The sequence below is a fragment of the Theobroma cacao genome, chromosome 2 (assembly GCF_053813885.1).
Source record: "Theobroma cacao isolate CCN51 chromosome 2, ASM5381388v1, whole genome shotgun sequence".
NCBI lineage: Eukaryota > Viridiplantae > Streptophyta > Magnoliopsida > Malvales > Malvaceae > Theobroma > Theobroma cacao.
This window is the reverse complement of record NC_142640.1, coordinates 38626770-38646110: the sequence shown is the minus strand read 5'-3', so window position 1 is coordinate 38646110 and position 19341 is coordinate 38626770. Positions and strand designations below refer to the sequence as shown.

The 19341-nt window shown below is 37.0% G+C and overlaps 2 protein-coding genes across 2 annotated transcripts; both read right to left on the bottom strand.

The window, feature by feature from the left end:
- Positions 1 to 238: 238 nt before the first annotated feature.
- On the bottom strand, positions 239 to 5329 carry LOC18609292 (glycine-rich protein). The gene is made up of 4 exons (XM_007044326.3): positions 4321 to 5329; positions 4033 to 4226; positions 944 to 1018; positions 239 to 859 (listed from the first exon to the last, which is right to left on the bottom strand). Exons 1-4 carry the CDS (start codon positions 5012 to 5014, stop codon positions 461 to 463), a joined length of 1362 nt encoding a protein of 453 aa, XP_007044388.3. The 5' UTR covers positions 5015 to 5329; the 3' UTR covers positions 239 to 460.
- A 474-nt stretch (positions 5330 to 5803) lies between these two features.
- Positions 5804 to 15018, bottom strand: LOC18609291 (putative AMP deaminase). The gene is made up of 19 exons (XM_018116204.2): positions 14307 to 15018; positions 13521 to 13717; positions 13084 to 13300; positions 12642 to 12820; positions 12464 to 12515; positions 12032 to 12159; positions 11770 to 11949; positions 11597 to 11664; positions 11361 to 11503; positions 11095 to 11156; positions 10493 to 10606; positions 9970 to 10110; positions 9430 to 9582; positions 8981 to 9034; positions 8791 to 8901; positions 8294 to 8467; positions 7445 to 7525; positions 6379 to 6477; positions 5804 to 6295 (listed from the first exon to the last, which is right to left on the bottom strand). The coding sequence occupies exons 1-19, from the start codon at positions 14806 to 14808 to the stop codon at positions 6221 to 6223; spliced, it is 2730 nt and encodes a 909-aa protein (XP_017971693.2). The 5' UTR covers positions 14809 to 15018; the 3' UTR covers positions 5804 to 6220.
- Positions 15019 to 19341: the final 4323 nt, after the last annotated feature.

Below are 19341 nucleotides of genomic sequence, written 5' to 3'. Positions count from 1 at the left end.
CCACCTCCCTCTAATTGGCTTTTTGCTGGAAACATGCTACTTGTGCAGAATATTAACTAGGGCTGGGCATAAGCATCGGAAAGGAAAATGACATCCTAAGTCCGAATACCTAGTTATTGACGAATCTAAGGAGGGCGCATATGATTTCATCACCCCTAGATTGGTGAACTGGGATTCCCACCCACCAACCATAATAGCCCTTGCCGATTGATCAATAAACGACCACAAGAATTGCATGTTAAACCAAAAAAATATTGCTACAACTCTTCTTGTTTTTCAATGTTTCCAATAAAAGTCCTTACTTAACTGAACTACAAAAAGTCGTTAAATGGGGTGTCCTGGATGGTACGATATCAACATCAACCCACATTCAAACCATGTTTCATGCAAAGCAAAAAAAAGAAAAATACATTTTCACCACCCACCTTTAAAAACGGACCCTATAAACAGAGTGAAGCTGTCATGAAGCCACACCAACATCGGCTGACACATGACCACCCTGCACTGCTGAGCCATGATTGTTGTAAGGGTTGCCACCACCTCTGCCACCTCTTCCCCTGTTGTTATAGTAGTTCCTAGAATAGTAGTTGCCAGGCTGATCATAATATTGGCTGCGACCATTCTGGTAGGCTCCACCTCCCCTTCCACTGCCTCGACCTCCACGACCATTGGAGTAACCCCTACGGCCACCCCCAGTACCACGACCACCTCTTTGATTCTGATAGGGTCTTCGAGGAACATACTGTTGCTCCTTGGGTTCTACATCTCTCTGATTATGCTCCACATCCACCTGTAGTGTGCCTTGTTCGTCTTGAACTGTAATATCCTCTGGTGCATGATTTTCTATCTCCAGTTCTTCCTGCAGAGCACAAGCTTCCTACATTAAATCAAATAAACAAAATCCTAGAGGAATAAACATAGTGTTACAGCTAACTTAAAACACCTTCTGAAGTTCCTCTGCAGCACTATATTGATTGTCACCTGTCTCAGCTTCTTGATAATTTGATGTATCCTCCTCCTACATAAAATATGAAATAACGTGAAAACACAATCCCCATTTGGAATACTAAAACTAACAGGGGAAAGGCAGCTCCAAATAAAATTTAAACATGTCAACTTATGCCAAACCAAAATAACACCCATCAGAAACACCAAACACTCTGGCCTTAAAATAATGAAGCAGCATAAAACAAAGTGAAATTAAGTCCAAAGGAGGGCTTAGAGAAAGGAAAAATAAGAAACACCACGATCAAGTCAGCCAATTCCGACCTATCAATTCATTCCTACTTCACCACCACATAATAATCTGTAAGAATCAACACAAGTTCCAACAAAGCCTAAAAGCACCAAGGCAGAAAGAAGCAACTAACATGAGATCTTTTAATTACACTATCCTTAAGCCAGCCAAGGCACAAACCCATCCTACACAACCCAACCCACCATTTATAGTCTTCCAATTTCACCTTGTGATATTTGAAATGAAGCCATGTCACCATTTCTTAGCCCTTCATGTTCCTCTGCCAAATAAACTGCCTTGCCAAAGAATAGCACATCTTTTCTTTCGGCATCAGCTTCTGAATTTGCAACTATTGAAGTCAAATTTGTATATCAGTACTACTTTTTGTAAGAAATCGTAAACTAACCTTGTCCTTTGCCAAATTATTCTTTGTTTTTTTTTTTTTGGAAAAGGGGAGATTTGAACCCTGCTCATGCACCATCCAATGAGCCAGATGCTCAAGAGCTTTGCCAAATTATTCTAAAAATTTATATATCAAATGAAACATCAAACGTGCTTGCTTAGCACCGAATTTTACCTTAGAGCTAACAAAAGCACAACATGCCTCTCGGAAAACTGTTCTAAGGTGATTGTTAAGAAAAAATTCATAAGGAAGCAACAGAAATTAAAAGTATTTGAAATAAAGGAGAAATTACAGGAATGGATTCAAGCAAGTATGCTGCCAATTCCAACAATCAACTGCAAGGAATGAATAAATTGCAAAATAAGATAACCAAGCCTCCCATTTCTCCTGGAAGTATACATGAAAGGAGTACAAATCACTACAGGGTTAAGCTCCACAGAGAAAAGGGATACATTAGTATAGAAAATTAGATGACATGACTGAGCAAGAATGCTTTTGTGCCAAATAACTAGCAACTTGAATATTTATTATAGAACTCAACCTTTAAATAACTTGGACTTAGCCACAGCCACCAACAACTAAAGTAAACCCAACTAAGATATGTCATTACTGCTACAAATCCCTAAATATATAGTTGAACAGAGAAGCCTAAAAAGACCGAAGGCTTTATGCTAGAAAATCAATTTTCAGAATGCAACATACATATGATCTAAAATAACAAAATACACAAGGTAGTTGGGAGCAACCTCTGTCAACACCCAAATAGGACATATGCACAGGTGTGAAGAAGTGAATGGAAAACTAGCAAGACAACATTAGTTCTCAGAAGCATTTTTTTGTAGTCAAATTCCAAAGATTAATCAGCCTTGAAACATGCCCATGAGTAGGAAACCCTTCTTATTATCCTAGCTTCTGAGTGTAAGCTTTCACCTATACTTTAGACTGGTTCAAAGTTAACTTTGGAAGTAGGAAGTCGAATTCTGGAATCTTCACGATATTTATGTCAATACTTTCAACTAAGAAAAATCTGTTTGGAAGGATGTTTTTAGCAATTATGCTTTGCCTTGCTCTTAAGTTGCTCAATCTTAGGCATCATGTCCAAGGAAACTAGATAAAAAGTTTAGAAGCAGCTTATATATTTATCCCATCTAACTCAACCACAGGACTAAGAACTCAAAAACCAGACTAACATCCCAATAAATAGAAGACCCTCCTTATAATGCTATCCTAACTAGCACCAATTGTACACCAGACCTTTGATCAAGAGTTACCATCAATATAGCTCTAAAAATAAATGCCTAACAAGTAGATACACCTTACAAGAATTTCAAATCATTCAATCAGTCTTCTACACCAACCCTTTACAAATCCTATTTTGCCCCCATAATTTCCTATGTATTTGATTTTAATTAAACCTGCATCTTAGTCTCCAAATAGTTCATATTTATCTTACAACCAGTTTCATCCTTAACAATACAAAAATGAGGACATTACATGAGGTAGATTTGTTACCATAGCTAGAAACTCTTATTTGTGCTCCTCTCTTATGCATATGAAGAAAATACTTAATAGAGTTTGATAATGTTGAGGTCCCAATGGTCTTGCAACAGCTGCAAATGAATAATATTTTTCTTCTCCTAGAAAGTACAAATGATCTATAGCCTCAGACAACACCAAAACACCAATAATATTCTCCAATACATAATGATATAGATCTAGTAAACACGATCATTCACTGTTTCAACAGTTGTATCTGCTATTGCACACAGGTACAAGACTTTCTTTCTAAGGTCCTGGTTAAGTCTAATAAAAAGTTTGCAGTCAATTTCCACTTTTTGCACAACTACAATTTAAACATAGATAGACAGTCCAATTCTATTTGCAAGCTAGAGATGTAGGGACAGAATAAAATTGAGAGAACAACAAATAGATACAACAAATAGACCATTACAAAATCCTATAAGGCAAGGTGCTGTTACTCTGAAACGTGCAGTTAAATCTTCTTAGTCTCTCTCATGCCAAAGTATTAACCTTAACTTAACAATAAACAGAAATAACAAATAAAGGTATTGAGATTGCTCACATAATTAGACTGACATGTAAAAATTTGTTTCTCCAATTCCAGTTTTCGTTTAACTTATACAAAGAAACTTTGAAAATACTCTTGTTTCATTTTTCCCCTTCTCTATAGCCGCGATATAGCTGAAAAGGAAGAGCTCAGGGCATTGCATCAAACAAAACACATTAGCAATCATTTCAGCCATGATAAAAGTATAGAAACAGGGCAGCCAGAAATTTTTATATCAAACATATATCAAGAAATAAAATGCAAAGTAAAATCCAATAACCAAACCTCACACTCCCTTTCTTAAAAGTAAAACAAAGTTAATACCTTCTGCTGGTACTGCCCCACTGAACCTTCCGCCTGAACAGGCACAGAGATGGGCACACCGTGCACTGGAACCTGAAAAGTGGTATAAGTCCCAGCAGCAACAGCCGCCACTTCAACAGGAGCCTTCATCTCCGGTGTGGTTGTAAAATAATCCAAAGCCATAATCTTGTTAAGCCTCTCTCTCAACCCAGCATCTGCAACAAAAAACCTACCAAGTCAGAAAACCAGAAATCTAACAAAAAATAATAGTTGTGAAAACCCCACGAAATGAAAACAGTGAATTATTACAGGAAACGTCGGCATTGGGTTCAATGGGCTGGTCGGAGTTAGAAAGCCATAGTTTAGCATGGTGTAGGCAGCGGTGCAAAGCATTCTTGTGAGACAAACTTGAATCAGCAGGTCGAGAGGTCAACAGTCCACTCAGCATCGAAATCAAATCCAAATCTTTTTCGCTAAGCAGATCGGTAGCGTCATCGGTCACATAATCGTAAGTCAAGCAACAGCCTCTCTCGTGAGTCCTAGTCAACATGGTGGAAGTAAAATCATTCTGAGACTTGACATCGAATATCGACCCGAAATAGAGCAGATTGAGGAGATCCTCAACCGCATGATCGGGCTCATTGGGCTGTTGCTCTTGAACTTCAGTCTCGTCCTGTTGGGCTTCTGAGGCTGTCTCGTCCGGAAAAATGGTTTGACACTGTAAGGCGAGTGAGATTTCTTCGGAGACGGCGGAAGAGAGAGGCTGGCGAAGCTTCTCGAGTTCATCGATGAGGGCGGAGACGGCGGGTTTGGAACGGAGGACTTCTTCTTGTTCTTTGTTTAAGGGTTTGCCTTGAGAGACGGATTCTTCCATCTGGAGGATGCGGTTGTATTTCTTGCGTAGGGCACGAAGGCGCTTGTTGATGAGGTTAAGAACGGGGCCCTCTGAAGAAGTAGTGGCTGTCGCGTCGGAGGAAGCAGTTGCTGCTGCGGAGGCCGCCATTTGAGGAATTGATGGTGTTGGAAGTGGTGGGTGATCGGAGTTAAGAGAGAGCACCACCGGGGTGGTGGCGGTGGGGAAAGAGGGGGTTTGGGAAAGGGAGCGGCGGGATGGGGAATTTCGGAAAGAAAGGGGCGGAGGAAGTGAAAGGTTGTTGATTGTGGGTTTTTGGGTTGGGGTTTTGCTTTATTAGTTGAGAGACTTGAAAATGAGAGTAGCGTTAATAAGGGGAGGGAGGGAGCGCAAAAGGAGCAGCCGAGCCGATGCCTCTTTTCCTGCTGTGCCTGTGCGGGTAAATTTCTACACTCCCACTTTTTTTTTTTTTTTCCATTTTTCTTTTTACTCTTTCCACATAAAATAAAACAGAAAACCATAAGAGCCACTTGTTACTTAAGCTCTCGCCACTTTCATCCACTGTTAAGCGTTGTTTCTCTCGTTTCATTTCTGATTTGAATCTATATCTATTGGCTTCTAAATAATGTACGAGAAGAGAAAATAAACCAGCTACAATCACTCTTTTAATTTTTTTTTATATTCTGCTAAATTTATTTAATAAAATTATAAAAGTAATTTTTAAATGTAAATAAATAAATTAATTTTTATATTTAAGAGTATTTTGATAATTTTACAAAATACAACTATCATTCTAATCTAACTTTTGTAAGAACAAAAATTATTCATGAGGAAAAGAAAACATTTATACAAGATATTACATGAAAGAAATTAAAATTATGAAATGTTTTTGAGTATCTTACTTTCTTCAATATAAGCTCAATTTGATGTAAATCACAATTGAGACAAAAAGGGTTGATCACTCATGCTATTGATGCCAGTGACTTCATTCATTTGTCGCGCAGTTTGTATAAAACCAACTCTCGAGGTCGTCTCACTGAATAACTACAAGCCAGAACTATGAGTCATACAAATTGGTCCTTCACTAATGTCTTAGTATAAATTATTCTTAATTGCTTATTTGTTAGAAAGAATGCTTTGCAATTTGTAAGCATTCGCCAATTTCCCCCAATTCCCAAGGGAGAATCATAATCCCATTCTACTCAGCCAAAAGCAGGAACCTCAATACGGATCAAAGATTCTTCTCATATCCAGCTTCAACTGAAGTGATGATATGAACTCATTTGTCTTGGAATCTTGACATAATCCAAACTCAGCACGACCCTAATCAAATTTTGCTTCATAGTTGACATCCAATCACATTGCAGGATCTATTTCTTCGGGTATTCTTGCTCTTCCTGAGTAAACATATTGCATCTCCTCTTTCCATGTCTGCCAGTTCTAAATCATTAGCCACCACAAGATGCACTCTTATTTTTCACTATAAGTTTACTAAAAGTGTAGAGTATATTTACCTCATATCGAAATGCAATCCTCATACTTGGAACATTTGTCTTGTGAATGTCATTCCCTTCTCGGCCTCGCAGGAAATATTTGTTACCAAGCCAATGCAACTGCAGGAAAGATCAAAAAGGAATGATATGTACAAAATGAAATTTTTACCCTGGGCTCCTTTCACAGATTTACTATGCAAGAGAGATAGTAACAACTGAGAAGAGTGGAAAAGGATCAAAAAGCAGTCATGATTACCAAGAAGACCATTAAAGGAAGTCAGTCAATGTCTGAAAACCATACCCCAGTCATTTTTCAAATCCACATTATGAGCTTCCCCAGAATATATAACAAAAAATTTAGCTTCTCCAGCAACCCTAATTTTCAAAATTCTTTTTTATCTATTTTGAATGATTAGATAAAATTTTAACAAGGTTTTACAAAAGGCTTGGACACTCAAAAAGGGTTTGTTCAAGGCCTGTTGTCAACCATACACAAACTTGAGTGCAATCACAGGTTATATAATGTCCCTATTGGCCATCTGGTCCTGTTTGATGTGGATGTAACTTAATGAACATCATGCCAATGATGTTGATGATACAAGAGTTGAAGAAAAAACAAATTGAGTCTATACCTGTTATCTAAAATGTAAGCAACTTTTTCATCTTTTCATTCTTTTATCTTCAATGTAAGTTACCCTAAATAGGTACAATTCACTAAGATATTAAAATTGTTGCCTTTCATCATTTATTTGGTCTACGTATTGACAGGTCCTTACAAACCAAAACAATTTAACCCCCATCTGCCTATAAGCAGAAAATGACATATGAGAGAAGCACATTTTAGTTCTATTTCCTTTTGTCTGTTAATATCTGCAGCTTACATGAAATTAGACCTCAAATGGGGAATACAGTTTTAACTTGGATCATACCCCTATAGGAGGGAAATGTACATGTAAAAAGACAGAATGGGAAATTTTGCTTGGTTCTTGTGCTTGAAAGGTGTGAATTCAGCAAGTGATTTCCATACTTCAAAAGAAAATTTAAATGGCACAGAAAAGCTGAAAAATAAGAGTTATGGAGGTCTCACCTTTGCTATATGTGAAAATCCAGACTGGTATACAGAATTTCTTGCAATCTCACATAAGTCACAAGCACTGAGCTTCCAAACCTGCAAAGTACTGATTTATAATGACTGCACAGATCATGCATTATCTTTACACACGTTACTATGTGTCTTTTCCTTTAGACATAATGATAATATAAGTGCGTGAATTACACCAAAATCCTCACTTAAGCTCTTACTCTTTTATTTACATCAACTGAACCCTCAACTTAATGGGATGAACGAGGAAAAAATTAGATGACATCATACACGTGTGTAAAAGTAGATGACATAGCAATCAGTTATCAAATAAATAAAATTTACTTAGTTTTGGGTATTTGGGTCCTTCTCTGCCTTGTGATAGGAATTAGGGATTAAAATCTGGATCTTGTTATCTTGTTTCTTGGATGTTTTGATTTGGAGACGGAGAAAATCTTGAGATGAGAAAACTGACAGCTGGATTTAGGACCATGGCCTCCACTCTTTCCTCAATCTCACCCTTTCCCTTTCCTCTTTCTCTCTTCAATTCTGGTTTAGTAGTTCTGTTTTAATATAAGTTGAGAGCTCAATTGATACGAATAGAAAATTAGAGACTTCAGTAAGAATTTTGATATAATTCAAGGGCTTATCTTATCATTATGCCTTTCGTTTACTTGTTCCTGCAGGAGGGTTTTAATGGTGCGGGGAAAGGTAGATAAGTTGGATGAACGTCTACCTTTGACATTAAGATATCTTCAGGAACATTTGAAAAAGAAGAAAGAGAAAACGGGCTTTCTGGTTTTCTAATTATTACAGATATATTTTCATGAAAGATGACAAATGCAAGTAACAAACCTGTGCTGCAACACTGTACTCTTCCACAAGAGGTTCCTTCGTCAAGTGAATTTGCAATGGATCATCAGATGAAAGTGAAACATTTAGTCCACGCTGAAAGAAAGCAGGAAATGGGTTGCGATGATAGTCCAGGAAAAGGGAATTATTGCTCAGAGGAGACATAGCCAATCCAATCTGATAAAAAAAAGCAAGGTGATCAACCATGTAATTGAAACAATTTTACTGTTTTAAAGGTAAAATGCCATTCCAAAAGTCGCTCATAAACTTTTTATGCTGAATAATACAGGAACTGCAGATGCATATTCTACATATTCCAACAGAATGGAATGAGATCTACAGTGATAACATCCCTGCTGATTGGTTCTTGTATGAGTGCATACTACAACTGAAACACTAACCATGCACACGCCATGCTTCACACTCTATTTTACAACATAAAATAGGCTAAAACTAACTTCTTGAAAGGAACATGCGTATGGCAAATCCTGCAAACCAACCTGAGCAAGGTAATACAAGTACTGCAAAACAGGGGATTTCCTCAGATTAATCCCATGAGATATATTGTTGCACAGAAGGAAAGCAGCAGCTAAGTGGTCAATATCGCCAGCCTGCATAAATTTGCAAATATAATAAGCATTTGAATAACTATAGAAAGATTGAAACAGAGACAAAGAAATTGACTTAAACCTCCCCACAGTGAGGTCGAAGTTTTATCGTTGGCAATCCTTTTGACTCACGAAGCTGGAAAAGAAAAACAGAAAAATTATGAAATGATTTGACATAATATTAGTAACAATATGATCCAATATAAAATAATATTCCTCTTTAAGCCACCCACTCTGCCCCCACCACCTCAAACCCCTTTTGGTTTAAGTATCTTGGGATGACAGGATGTTGCACTCCCTCATATCCTCATTCTGATGAACTTTAATATTCAGCAAGATTGAGTTCAACAATTACTTTCATTACCTAATTTTGTTCCATATATTACTGAATCAGGCATTGATAATTACGTAGAAATATAAAAGCTATCTATATCTTTCCCCCAACACCAATAACTGCAAAACCCTACTGCTGTATAAAAAGCATGATGGGTATGAAACATAGGTATGATAAAATTAGAACAAGATACTAACCTTGTTGAGAGTATACAGGTTTGCATAGAAGTAATACGCATAATACGAATATGCAGGATTAAATTCATTGGTCCATTCAGCAGGCTTTGGCATGTGCTTAGTAGGACGCCGCTCTGGTTTACTTTCATCATCAACTAAATCAAAACCAACAACCTGTACTATGAGACATATTAGCATTTTCATTGTGGCATTGTCTAGTAAAATCTGATTTCATACTTTTCCTAATAAACTGATCACTTATGACAATTGAGGAAAGTTTTGCAAATAATGCATTTATAAAAAAAACTTGAGTAAACAAACTGTGGCTGAATAAACAAAATCATCTAAAATTGTGTGGTGCGCCCATGTTCAACAAGCAGTGGTGACCCAAAAAATTGACCAAACACTATGGCTCAAGACAGCTTCGAATAATTAAAATAATTACAACATAAAAGTGGTGGCTAAAGTGGACCATTTAGTAACTAGTTGTAATGCAGGTCACTTCAATAAAGATGCATGCTTGAAATGCATCGTATGTTCTTGACAGAACATAAAACTCACCATCATTAGGAAAACATGAAGTTGAGGATGAGAATTTGGATCAACTGTAACTTCAAATAGTGGAATGAACACATTGTCCAGAATATTCTGAAAAGATTTTACAATTCCCATTTGCTTGTACACATTATACAATCGTGGTAGCTGCACAATTAAGTCAAAATCATGAGAAGCAAGTTACCTTTGTCTTAAGAAAAATACAGAGAGAGAGAGAGAGATAGAGAACACCAGCAGAAAGATGATGCTTAATATGGACATGATGCCACACCAACTAATCTTAATTTTAATTTCTAACATTTAAATAGCTAGTCCATACCCTGAAATACTTCTAAAACATGTTCAAGCAGATACAATCATTTGGACTAATTAATGAGACATGATCCAGGATAACCATAAGTTAACTAATGCTTAAATAAGCATATTCAAACAAGATATCAAAAAGAACAAGTATCTTTATGCAATGGCTAGACAGTGGGGGAGCTTGCTAGATAGAAGAAGAAATAGTATTGGGCTATTGGCATTCTACCTGGATTAACCACACGGCATTTTCACTATAAATTTCATTGTTAATAAACCAACTTGCTAACTGATCCCATTCGCTTTGTTTCCTTCCATATATGGACACCCTGTACTCTGCCATCTGGAAAAGAAATGATATATTACTTAGATAAAGGTATTAGTGAATATGGCAGTCAAAGAAAGGCATTTGAACCTTTAAGGTCAATTAGTAGAAATAATGACAACAATTCCTAGGCTGCAGCAAAATAAATTCAGTCAGTAATCAAATCATTAAGGTTGAGCTTTACCCTGATGCTGCATCAGGTTTATGAAGTAAAACTCATATTGCATAACAATATCAAAGTTTCATATCATAATTTAAAATACTAACTAGACCAAATGCCTGAGGCCATCCCACAGAAACAAGAGAAACAAAATTAAATCAAGGAACTAAACTTCAAATAGCATGCAGACATTTAAAGAAAGTAAAACTTTGGAAGGGACATATATGATCATGTGACTAAAAGAAATATGTTTGACAGTATGTGTTTAATTAATGAAGGGTAAACAAGTAATTGATTAAAGCAGAATTATGACTTCTCTGGGCTCAATTTATCTATCAACATCAACCTGGTATTTGCTTGCTTCAAGGTCAGATAGAACTTGCTTTGTTACTTCTGCCAAAAAACGCCCTGTGATATTCAATTAAATTGTTTTAATAAAATACAGTTATGACCTTGATACCAATATGAATTCAAAATACAAAGTGAAAATTGAAAGGAGAATATTTATCAAAAAGAAGTGACCATTTTAGAAATAAATAAAAGAAAAAGAAGATATGTCTGACCAGACACTGAACAAATTTAAGTTTGCTTTGATGACATCATGTGTCAAACCTTGGATAAGATTGTCCTGCTTTAAGAAGATCTCTCTGAGTCTGCTTTGCCCACAAGGATTATATTTAAGATTGAATTTGTCAAATCGGTGAAAGGTGCTCTTATCAGCATGGACATCCAACAAATCAACATTGAGATCATATCTGAAGTAAAAGATAGATGAAGCATATGCTAAAAATAAATCTAAGTATTAATTTCTGAAACATAGAAGAGAATGGAACCAAGGCTTTGCATACCCAGTCAAATCCAAACTCTCAAAAACCTCTTTCAATGTCATATACTTTCCATCCCTAAATATAACAACCTGCACAATTTCAAGTAGGATTGTGCTTACTATGAGTCATTTTATATGCTTATGAACAAAAAACAAGATGCTGAAATGAACAAATCAAAGGGAATTCAAAACAACCTCATCAGGTTCTTTTCTTAGTTTTGATTTGATGAAGCGTAGCAGATGTTTCTGGTTCATGCAAGCAGAATGATGCACATGTGTATCAACCTTCCGGATATTGTAGAAATCACGGTGGGGTGCACTCTTCTGAGCCAAAAACTCCCCATCTGCGTTTACTAATAGATGAAGGCGGAACTTCTGTGTAGCGTCCAATTGTAAGTTATAGAAACAAGCCAAAGTGGATAAGAAAACACAATTCAAAAGAGTTCAAAAACACTACCTCCTCAAGAAATCTTAGTCGGTGATGGCAAGCAGAGCGAACATTTCCAATTGACATGACTTTTAGGAGATGATGCATATCAGTGAAAAATGTTGTTGAACTTGAGACAGGGAAAAGCTCGGCAGTGTCTGAATGAATATTCATAAAAAAATTTACTGTGCTAGGGCCCCATCAAAGTGAATAACCGAAGTAATGTAAACACATGGATCAAGTTATACAACAATAACTGAAGTAAATTGATGCCCCCATTTCCAATAGATTAAGCTAGAGAGGACCTAGACATGTTACACACGGATCATATTACCAGGCTACAAAATCTTTGGCACAGCAAAACTGATTCACTATAACCTTGTCAGACTCTAGAATAACAATTAACTGAACAAAACTGATTCACTATTGACAGAGAAATATAAAATACACAATGGTATGTACCAGTTTCACTTGCATAAACACGTATAACCCCATCTTCCATCCTTAAATGATGCTGCATGCAAAGGAATAAAACAGCTTCAAATACAAAAAGTATTTGATCACTGGTTCTTCAAAAAGTTCAACAATAAACATTTGAATTTTGTTTCCAAACAATATTAGTAAGCAAAAAGAATTTCACCGCTGTTTTTTCAACAGGTTCAAAGTGAAATGGATCACTTCTTGCTTTTGGAGTGCCAGGTTCTGTCACAGAATCCTTTGTCCATGGAGCAATCTCTTCCCTGTAAACATATTTGTCTCGCAATTCCAAACACTCCCGTGTCATTTTCCTTACTTCTTCCTCTTCTACATTTGTTGAGTCTAAATCCAGATGGAAGAAGCAGAACAAAAATCAACTTTGTAGCTTTATGTTCAAGCATATTAAGTAAGCAGTGAAGACCATTTCTGACTTGGCATGCCAATTTTAACTAATCACTATCAATAGAGAGCTAAATTGTGTTAATACAACCAAGACAATCGTTCACAAATAAGGCAATTATAAAATCCAATTTATTAAATCTGAAAGCAATAATTCCAACTAAGTTACATAGTAAAATTATTCAGATTTAGAGAACTTATAATACCATGCAACGGTCTTCTGAGAGGCAAACTTGTCTTGTCAAAAACAGGATCACTCTCCAATATGCACACTAAAGCTGAATCCACTTTTCCGTTTCCATTTAGATCAACACAAGATTTTGCTTCGTTTTCAGTAGCTTTATGATTCTTGTCTTGAACACAGTTCACACCCTCACCTCTAAATGGAACAGAATATAAATTTTGAACTTTTGTAGCAACATCCTGTATAAATTCACCAATAATAGATGACCAAAATATCCTTTGTTTTGATGAATAATTAGTAATGCAAAAATTAGCCTTAGTTACAAATGATAAATCCTTAAACCTAACAACATAGCAAATCTTATGTACTCAAAAATGTTGTTGAAACTACTTTTGAAAGACATTGTGTATTATAAGCAATGATATCTGTATACAGAGAAATTGAAAAAGGGGCACTAACATTTAACAAATCACCAGAACCATCGATATTTTCATCGCCAAAAAGAATGTCATCCTCATCTCCAGGCTCTGTTCCTTCCTCATCAGAATCCCCAGCACTTTCAAAAGCATTGCCACCAGGGGACCTTGGAGTCATTAGCCGACCATAGGTAGCCAACCTCGTAGAGGAAACACCACGACTAAAAGTCTGATTTTCTCCTGCACAATGCAAAGGAAAACCTTACTTTACGTGAAATATAATGCAACTGGATTCAGAAAATTTCCAAATGCCTTCTTGATTAGTTCAGAAGCAGATCCGTTTTCCCAAAATTCTCAATATACAACAAGCCACGAACTGATTCCAAAAGGTACATTTAGCATTTACTTTTGTTATTTACTTTAATTTTGCTCACTGAAGCAAGAACAAAAGGACGGTTGAATATAAAAGAAAACAGAGAGTTTTTAAAGAATTAAAAATGAAAAAATAAGGTATTGTTTTGATAACAAAATGCATAATAAACTTAGATAAAAAAATCCTAGTAGAAACGATTTTTATCATTTTCCTTTGCACTTATTTGTTTTCAACTATCAGCAACTTTAGAGAAACCAATCTTTACCTATTAACCTTAATTTTCTACCTACCTCACTGCTAACAAACTATTCTAAACTCCTTTCCAGCAATGTTGCATTAAACTATGCCATAAATTCCATATCAATCCACATTTCTATCACGCTCTTCACAAAAACATTGTTTCGATAGTTATAGCAACAACGAAAAGAAATTACAGGCCTAAAATAAACATATTACCTCGCCGAGATGTTTGAAGTGGAGGAAGACCGGAAGGAATAAAGTTATGCTTGTCAAGTGACGAAGCAGAGCAAGTCTGAGCTCTTTCCCTCACCACCTGATCAAACTTAGCATCTTCCTCGAACCACTCGTTACGCAAAGCCACGTTCGGCATCGAACTGGAAATCCGATAACTCCTCAACACCTCCATTTTCTCATCGAAAGATTTAGACACGCTCGTTTTATGCTCGAGAGAGCCCCCTTTCTCACACTCCTCCACTTCTTCTTCCTCTTCTTCTTCTTCTTCTTGCTCTTCGTAATCCACTTCTTCTTCGCTCTCTCCATCTACATCGGAGACGACGCGACTTCTAGGCCGCCATACGCGGCGGATCTCTATGAGTCGATCGATGACGTGGTCGACGCTGCGTTTGTGGATATAAAAAGCGGATATGGCCATTAATGAAGCTCCGACTAATGCCGCCATGGCCAAATGCAGCGAAGGAACCGGCGCAGATGAGTCCATTAATTTTTTTTGATAAAAAACAGCGGATCCCTAATTTTTCAATGTTTTGAAAGTGTGAGTGAGAGGAGTCTTTTATAGTTTCGACGGTCGGCCTTTGTAGGTTTTGTGGAGTGTGGAGTCCGAGACTATGAATTCGTGGCACGGCAGCAGAGAGAGCGAGCCGACGTGTTTGGGTGACGAAAAAAATAGCAGAGTGAGACAAAAGAGGGAAAGTCAAAAGCAGCTAAAAGGTTTAAATGTGCGTGGCAGGGTGCGACCCGCTAGGATATACGTGCACCAATCAGCTTATGACGTGATTGTATTTTATAGTACACGATTATTAGTTAATCATGTGTTCTTCATTGATTTTCCACAGGCCCACCTTGGAGGGTCAGAGTCCTCTACCAGATCAGGGCTTACGGCTCGGTTGGGTTTGAGTCTAGTAGCTCGCACCCACTCTTTGCTTCGACGTGTAAAGGTGTAATTTGTAACTGTTTGGCCCAATTATTACCTTTACAAAAAAAAGAATGCTTGTACACTTCGCATCAATTTTTTTTTTTAAATATTCTATACAAGAAATGATTTTAAATTAAAAAATATTATAATAGTGATGAAAATTAATAAATAATTATTGTAAATTATTGACTTTTTAAAATTATTTGAACACAATGAGTAGATTAGATTGATTATAAAAGAAATGAATCGTCAATTTAAATAATATGTTAACAATTAATTATAATTAATGATAATCTCCTATATCTCTCATCATTGTGTTCATACAAATCACTGAAAAAGTGTTTAATTTTTAGTACCAAATCCCCCTGTTACAAGGTACTAATTGTGTTTTTTTAACTTTTAAAACAGAAATTAATTTATCAAAGTGTTCATTGATTAAATGACCGTAAAATTGTAGCGATTCAAATTAATCAAATTAATTCACCAAAGTTATTTCAAATTAATCAAATTAATTAACTATTATTATTATTTTGCTTGCTATTATTTTTATTTATTTATTTTTACCCATCTTATTCAAACCCAACCCTTACATTTTATTTTTAATGATTATTTGAATTAATTTAATATTAGAATAATATTTTAGGAAACTCCCCTACCACTTTGGTGAGACCCTAAATTACTCCTCACCTTAGGACAATTAATTTGAAATATGTCTTTACATACTTCAAATAAAATTTCATCATAAGAAATTAACCAAATAATAATTTATTTAACATTAAAGAACTTATAATGCTAAATAAATAATAAAGTATAAAAAAAACAAAGTTAAAAAAATGAGTAAGTTTGAAAGTACACATCAAATAGGTGTTGGATTTATAGGCTTTTGGTGGACCTTGTTGGGTTGGATCTAGCTAGGCACTCTTTCTTCTCTTTTTTTTTTTTTTCTTCAAAACACTATTGTCCACACCCTAAGTTTTAAAATGAAAAGAAAACACTAAAACCTAACTTTATCGTCTCACTTTTCTCTCTCTAGTGGCACATGAGTTCAACCCAGGTAACCATCGAGCCAACAACAAGCGACGGTTGTCATGTGTGTAAAACGTCCACAAGACTAGGCGTACATGTCATGAGGGTCTTATTTTGACCCATGTAACCTAGCCTTTGCCTTACTCAAAGGCTCTTATAAAGACTAGCAGCCTACTCGTTGGACTAAGTTAGGATTGTTTATGGTAAGCACAACAACAATAAAGAAAACTTTGCAAAAAAAGAAAGAGTTTTATTGCATATAAGCTTAGTATATAAGTCATTAGTTACAAATGAAGGGGCTCAAGACGTTTATATAGGCCAAGGACCCCTTAGAGTCGTTACAAGGTAGTGCCTAATAGTTAGGCACTAATTTGAACATAGGTGAGCTAGTTTGACGAGCCCCTAGGCTCCTCTCTAACTGCTAACAATGGTTACCCTGCGAGGCACGGGCTAGCTAGTGTTTCTTGTGAACTCTGCGGGCTAACTACCTTTTTATGCGCCCTAGCTGCATGTCAGTCTGTTCTCGTGTGCCACACATTACACGCTAGTCTGCTTTTATGTGCCATGCCCTACTTATGTGTCAATCCCACGCCTAAGCTTTGTATGCACTACCTGGGCACCTAAGCTTACCGTGCACTACCTTGGTAGAAAATCTAAGTCTCTGCCCTCATTTCTCATTCACCATCGAGCTAGCTTGCCTACTCTTGAGCGTGGTCACCCACCATCGGGTTAGCTAGCACCTAGGCACAAAATGGGTGTGACATTTTCTCCCAACTATGCTGGCAATGCCCTAGTTACCTGTTATACATGGAACTACTCCACTAAGTCCTTAAACTGCCACAATGCTTGGGTCGGCTTCTAGCTAGTCTCACTAGCTAGATACCCTTCTTAGTGGATTAGGTCTTAGGTCTTGCGATCGATGGTTCCTCCTCCTCAAGACTTTTGACCTCTTGATTATAAGATGCCTTCTGTCTCATAGGGTGTCTATGGTTTTGGCCTCTACTCGGGTCATCAGGGTTTGCATGTTAGAGCTTGAGCATGTTGACATGGAAGACTGGGTGGATCTTAGGCTTAGGCAATAACTCCAACTTGTAAGTTATGCAACCAACCTTTTTCATAATATGAAAAGGCCCTTCATACCTCCTAGTTAGACCCTTGTGTAGCTTTTGGTTGCGGAGGATCTGATGAAACTTGACCAGCACAAAGTTCCCTACATTGAAGCTTACATCTCACCTTTGTCTGTCCACCCATCTCTTGTACTTCTTGATGGCACGCTCAAGGCTCACTTTGGCAAAGTCCCACTACTTATGCCACTCTTTGGTGTAGTGGAACACCACTGGTGTTGGTCCCATGTAGTTGCTAACTAAGGCACTAGGGGTCATGGTTGCTACCTTGTCACTACCTCGAAGGTACTTTTTCTTGTGAATTCCTATTACTATAGGTTGTAGTTGAATTGCACAACATATAGTAGTTTGGGCCAATTCGTCTGGGTGTTGTGGACGAAGTGCAGTAAATAAGTCCCAAACAAATGGTTCACTTACATAGACTGGCCATCCGTCTAGGGATACAGGCTAGTGGAGAAGCAAAGCTTGGACCCTAAGAGCTTGAATAGCTTTGTCCAAAACTTACCCATGAATCTCCCATCTTGGGCACACCCCATAGTTTCACCATATGTGCCATGAATGCTTAGGCTGCCTCCTTAGTTAGGCATTGCTTGGTCATTGGCACAAAGGTTTCGTGCTTGCTAAACTTATCCACCATAACCATAATAGCACCAAACTGTTAGCTATGGGAAGGTTAGTAATAAAATCTAAGGATACAGACTGCCATGGCCTTTCTAGCAACTCTAAAGGCTCGAGTAGGCCTACTAGTTGTTGCTGCTCGCCTTGTCCTACTGGCAAACTAGGCATGTCGGCACATAAGCCTTAACATCTGTAGTCAATTTGGGCTAGTAGTAGCATGTTGCTATCAAATCCTCAATGTGCTCAATTCTAAGGTGCCCTATCCATAAGGATTCATATTGCTCCTACAGGATCTCCTTGCGTAGCCAATTTGACCTTAGCACATAAACACAATTCCCCTTGACAATCGAAAGGCCACCATCAAGCCAAAACCGTCGTGTCTTACCTTCTTTGGCACATTGGATGATGGCTTGTGTAGTGGTGTAGCCTACAAGCCCTGCATGTCTCTTGGCTAGCACCTCATCCCGCACTTGGCTCACCTGTTTAATGTTGGTCCCAATGGAGTGTTAGAAGATGGGTGAATAGTATTAAATATTTTAAGTTCAACCCTTTTTGAAAGATAGAGCTTTTAACTGAGTAGAAGAAAATAAATATAAAGCTTCTACTAGTTAAAAGACACCAAGTAAGGAAGGGTAAAGAGAAGTGGACAATGTAAAGCTATTTATTGTGGTTCGATCCTCTTAACCTACATCAATTACCTTGATCTCTCAATCAAGGATTTTCAACCTAACTTCATTAAAGGGGTGGAATTAACAGCTTCCACCAAGCTTTTACAAGGTGAGCTTCTAACCCAAGCTTTAGAGTGCTTCTCACACTCTAATTTCCCAAGAAAGAGAAGAAAAAGAAGTACAACTAAGTACATTTACAAGTATGGGCAGATTACAATCAAGCTTAAACACTTTTTCTGGATTTAGAATGAAAAACAAGTGTTTTTGGTGAAGGATATTTGGCTTTTTTGCTTAAAATGGCTCTTCTCTCTTCAAATCTACCTTCTTTGACCATTAGAGCTTCCTTTTATACCTGGGGAGTCAAATTTTTCTATTGGAGACAGTTTCTAGTTGTTAGAAACAACTCTGATGCACTTCTAGCCATTATTTTATCCTTTAGTGTTTAAATTCAAAAAAAAAAAACAAACTTTGGCTAACTGATTACAGGTAGCTCTAACTGATTATAGGTTTTCTGCCTTGCACTGTTGATAACTCTATGATATAGAGTTATTTGAGCTTAATTTTGATAATAATTTAGCTTAGTTCTGGTAGTAATGCATAAAGATTAATAGGTTTTATTTAAATTATTTTAAATTAGTTAATTTAGGTGAGTCAATCTAATT

What these genes read in the sequence shown, in the direction of transcription:
- LOC18609292 (XM_007044326.3), bottom strand. Translation starts at nt 5,014, where the DNA reads ATGGCGGCCTCCGCAGCAGCAACTGCTTCCTCCGACGCGACAGCCACT. An exon ending in ACCCAATGCCGACGTTTCCT is followed by an intron (nt 4,227 to 4,320) that starts GTAATAATTCAC and finishes TTTTTGTTGCAG; the next exon opens with ATGCTGGGTTGAGAGAGAGG. An exon ending in TGGGGCAGTACCAGCAGAAG is followed by an intron (nt 1,019 to 4,032) that starts GTATTAACTTTG and finishes TATTTTATGTAG; the next exon opens with GAGGAGGATACATCAAATTA.
- LOC18609291 (XM_018116204.2), bottom strand. Translation starts at nt 14,808, where the DNA reads ATGGACTCATCTGCGCCGGTTCCTTCGCTGCATTTGGCCATGGCGGCA. An exon ending in GAGAGTTTGGATTTGACTGG is followed by an intron (nt 11,504 to 11,596) that starts GTATGCAAAGCC and finishes CTTTTACTTCAG; the next exon opens with ATATGATCTCAATGTTGATT. An exon ending in TTCATGTTTTCCTAATGATG is followed by an intron (nt 9,583 to 9,969) that starts GTGAGTTTTATG and finishes CTCATAGTACAG; the next exon opens with GTTGTTGGTTTTGATTTAGT.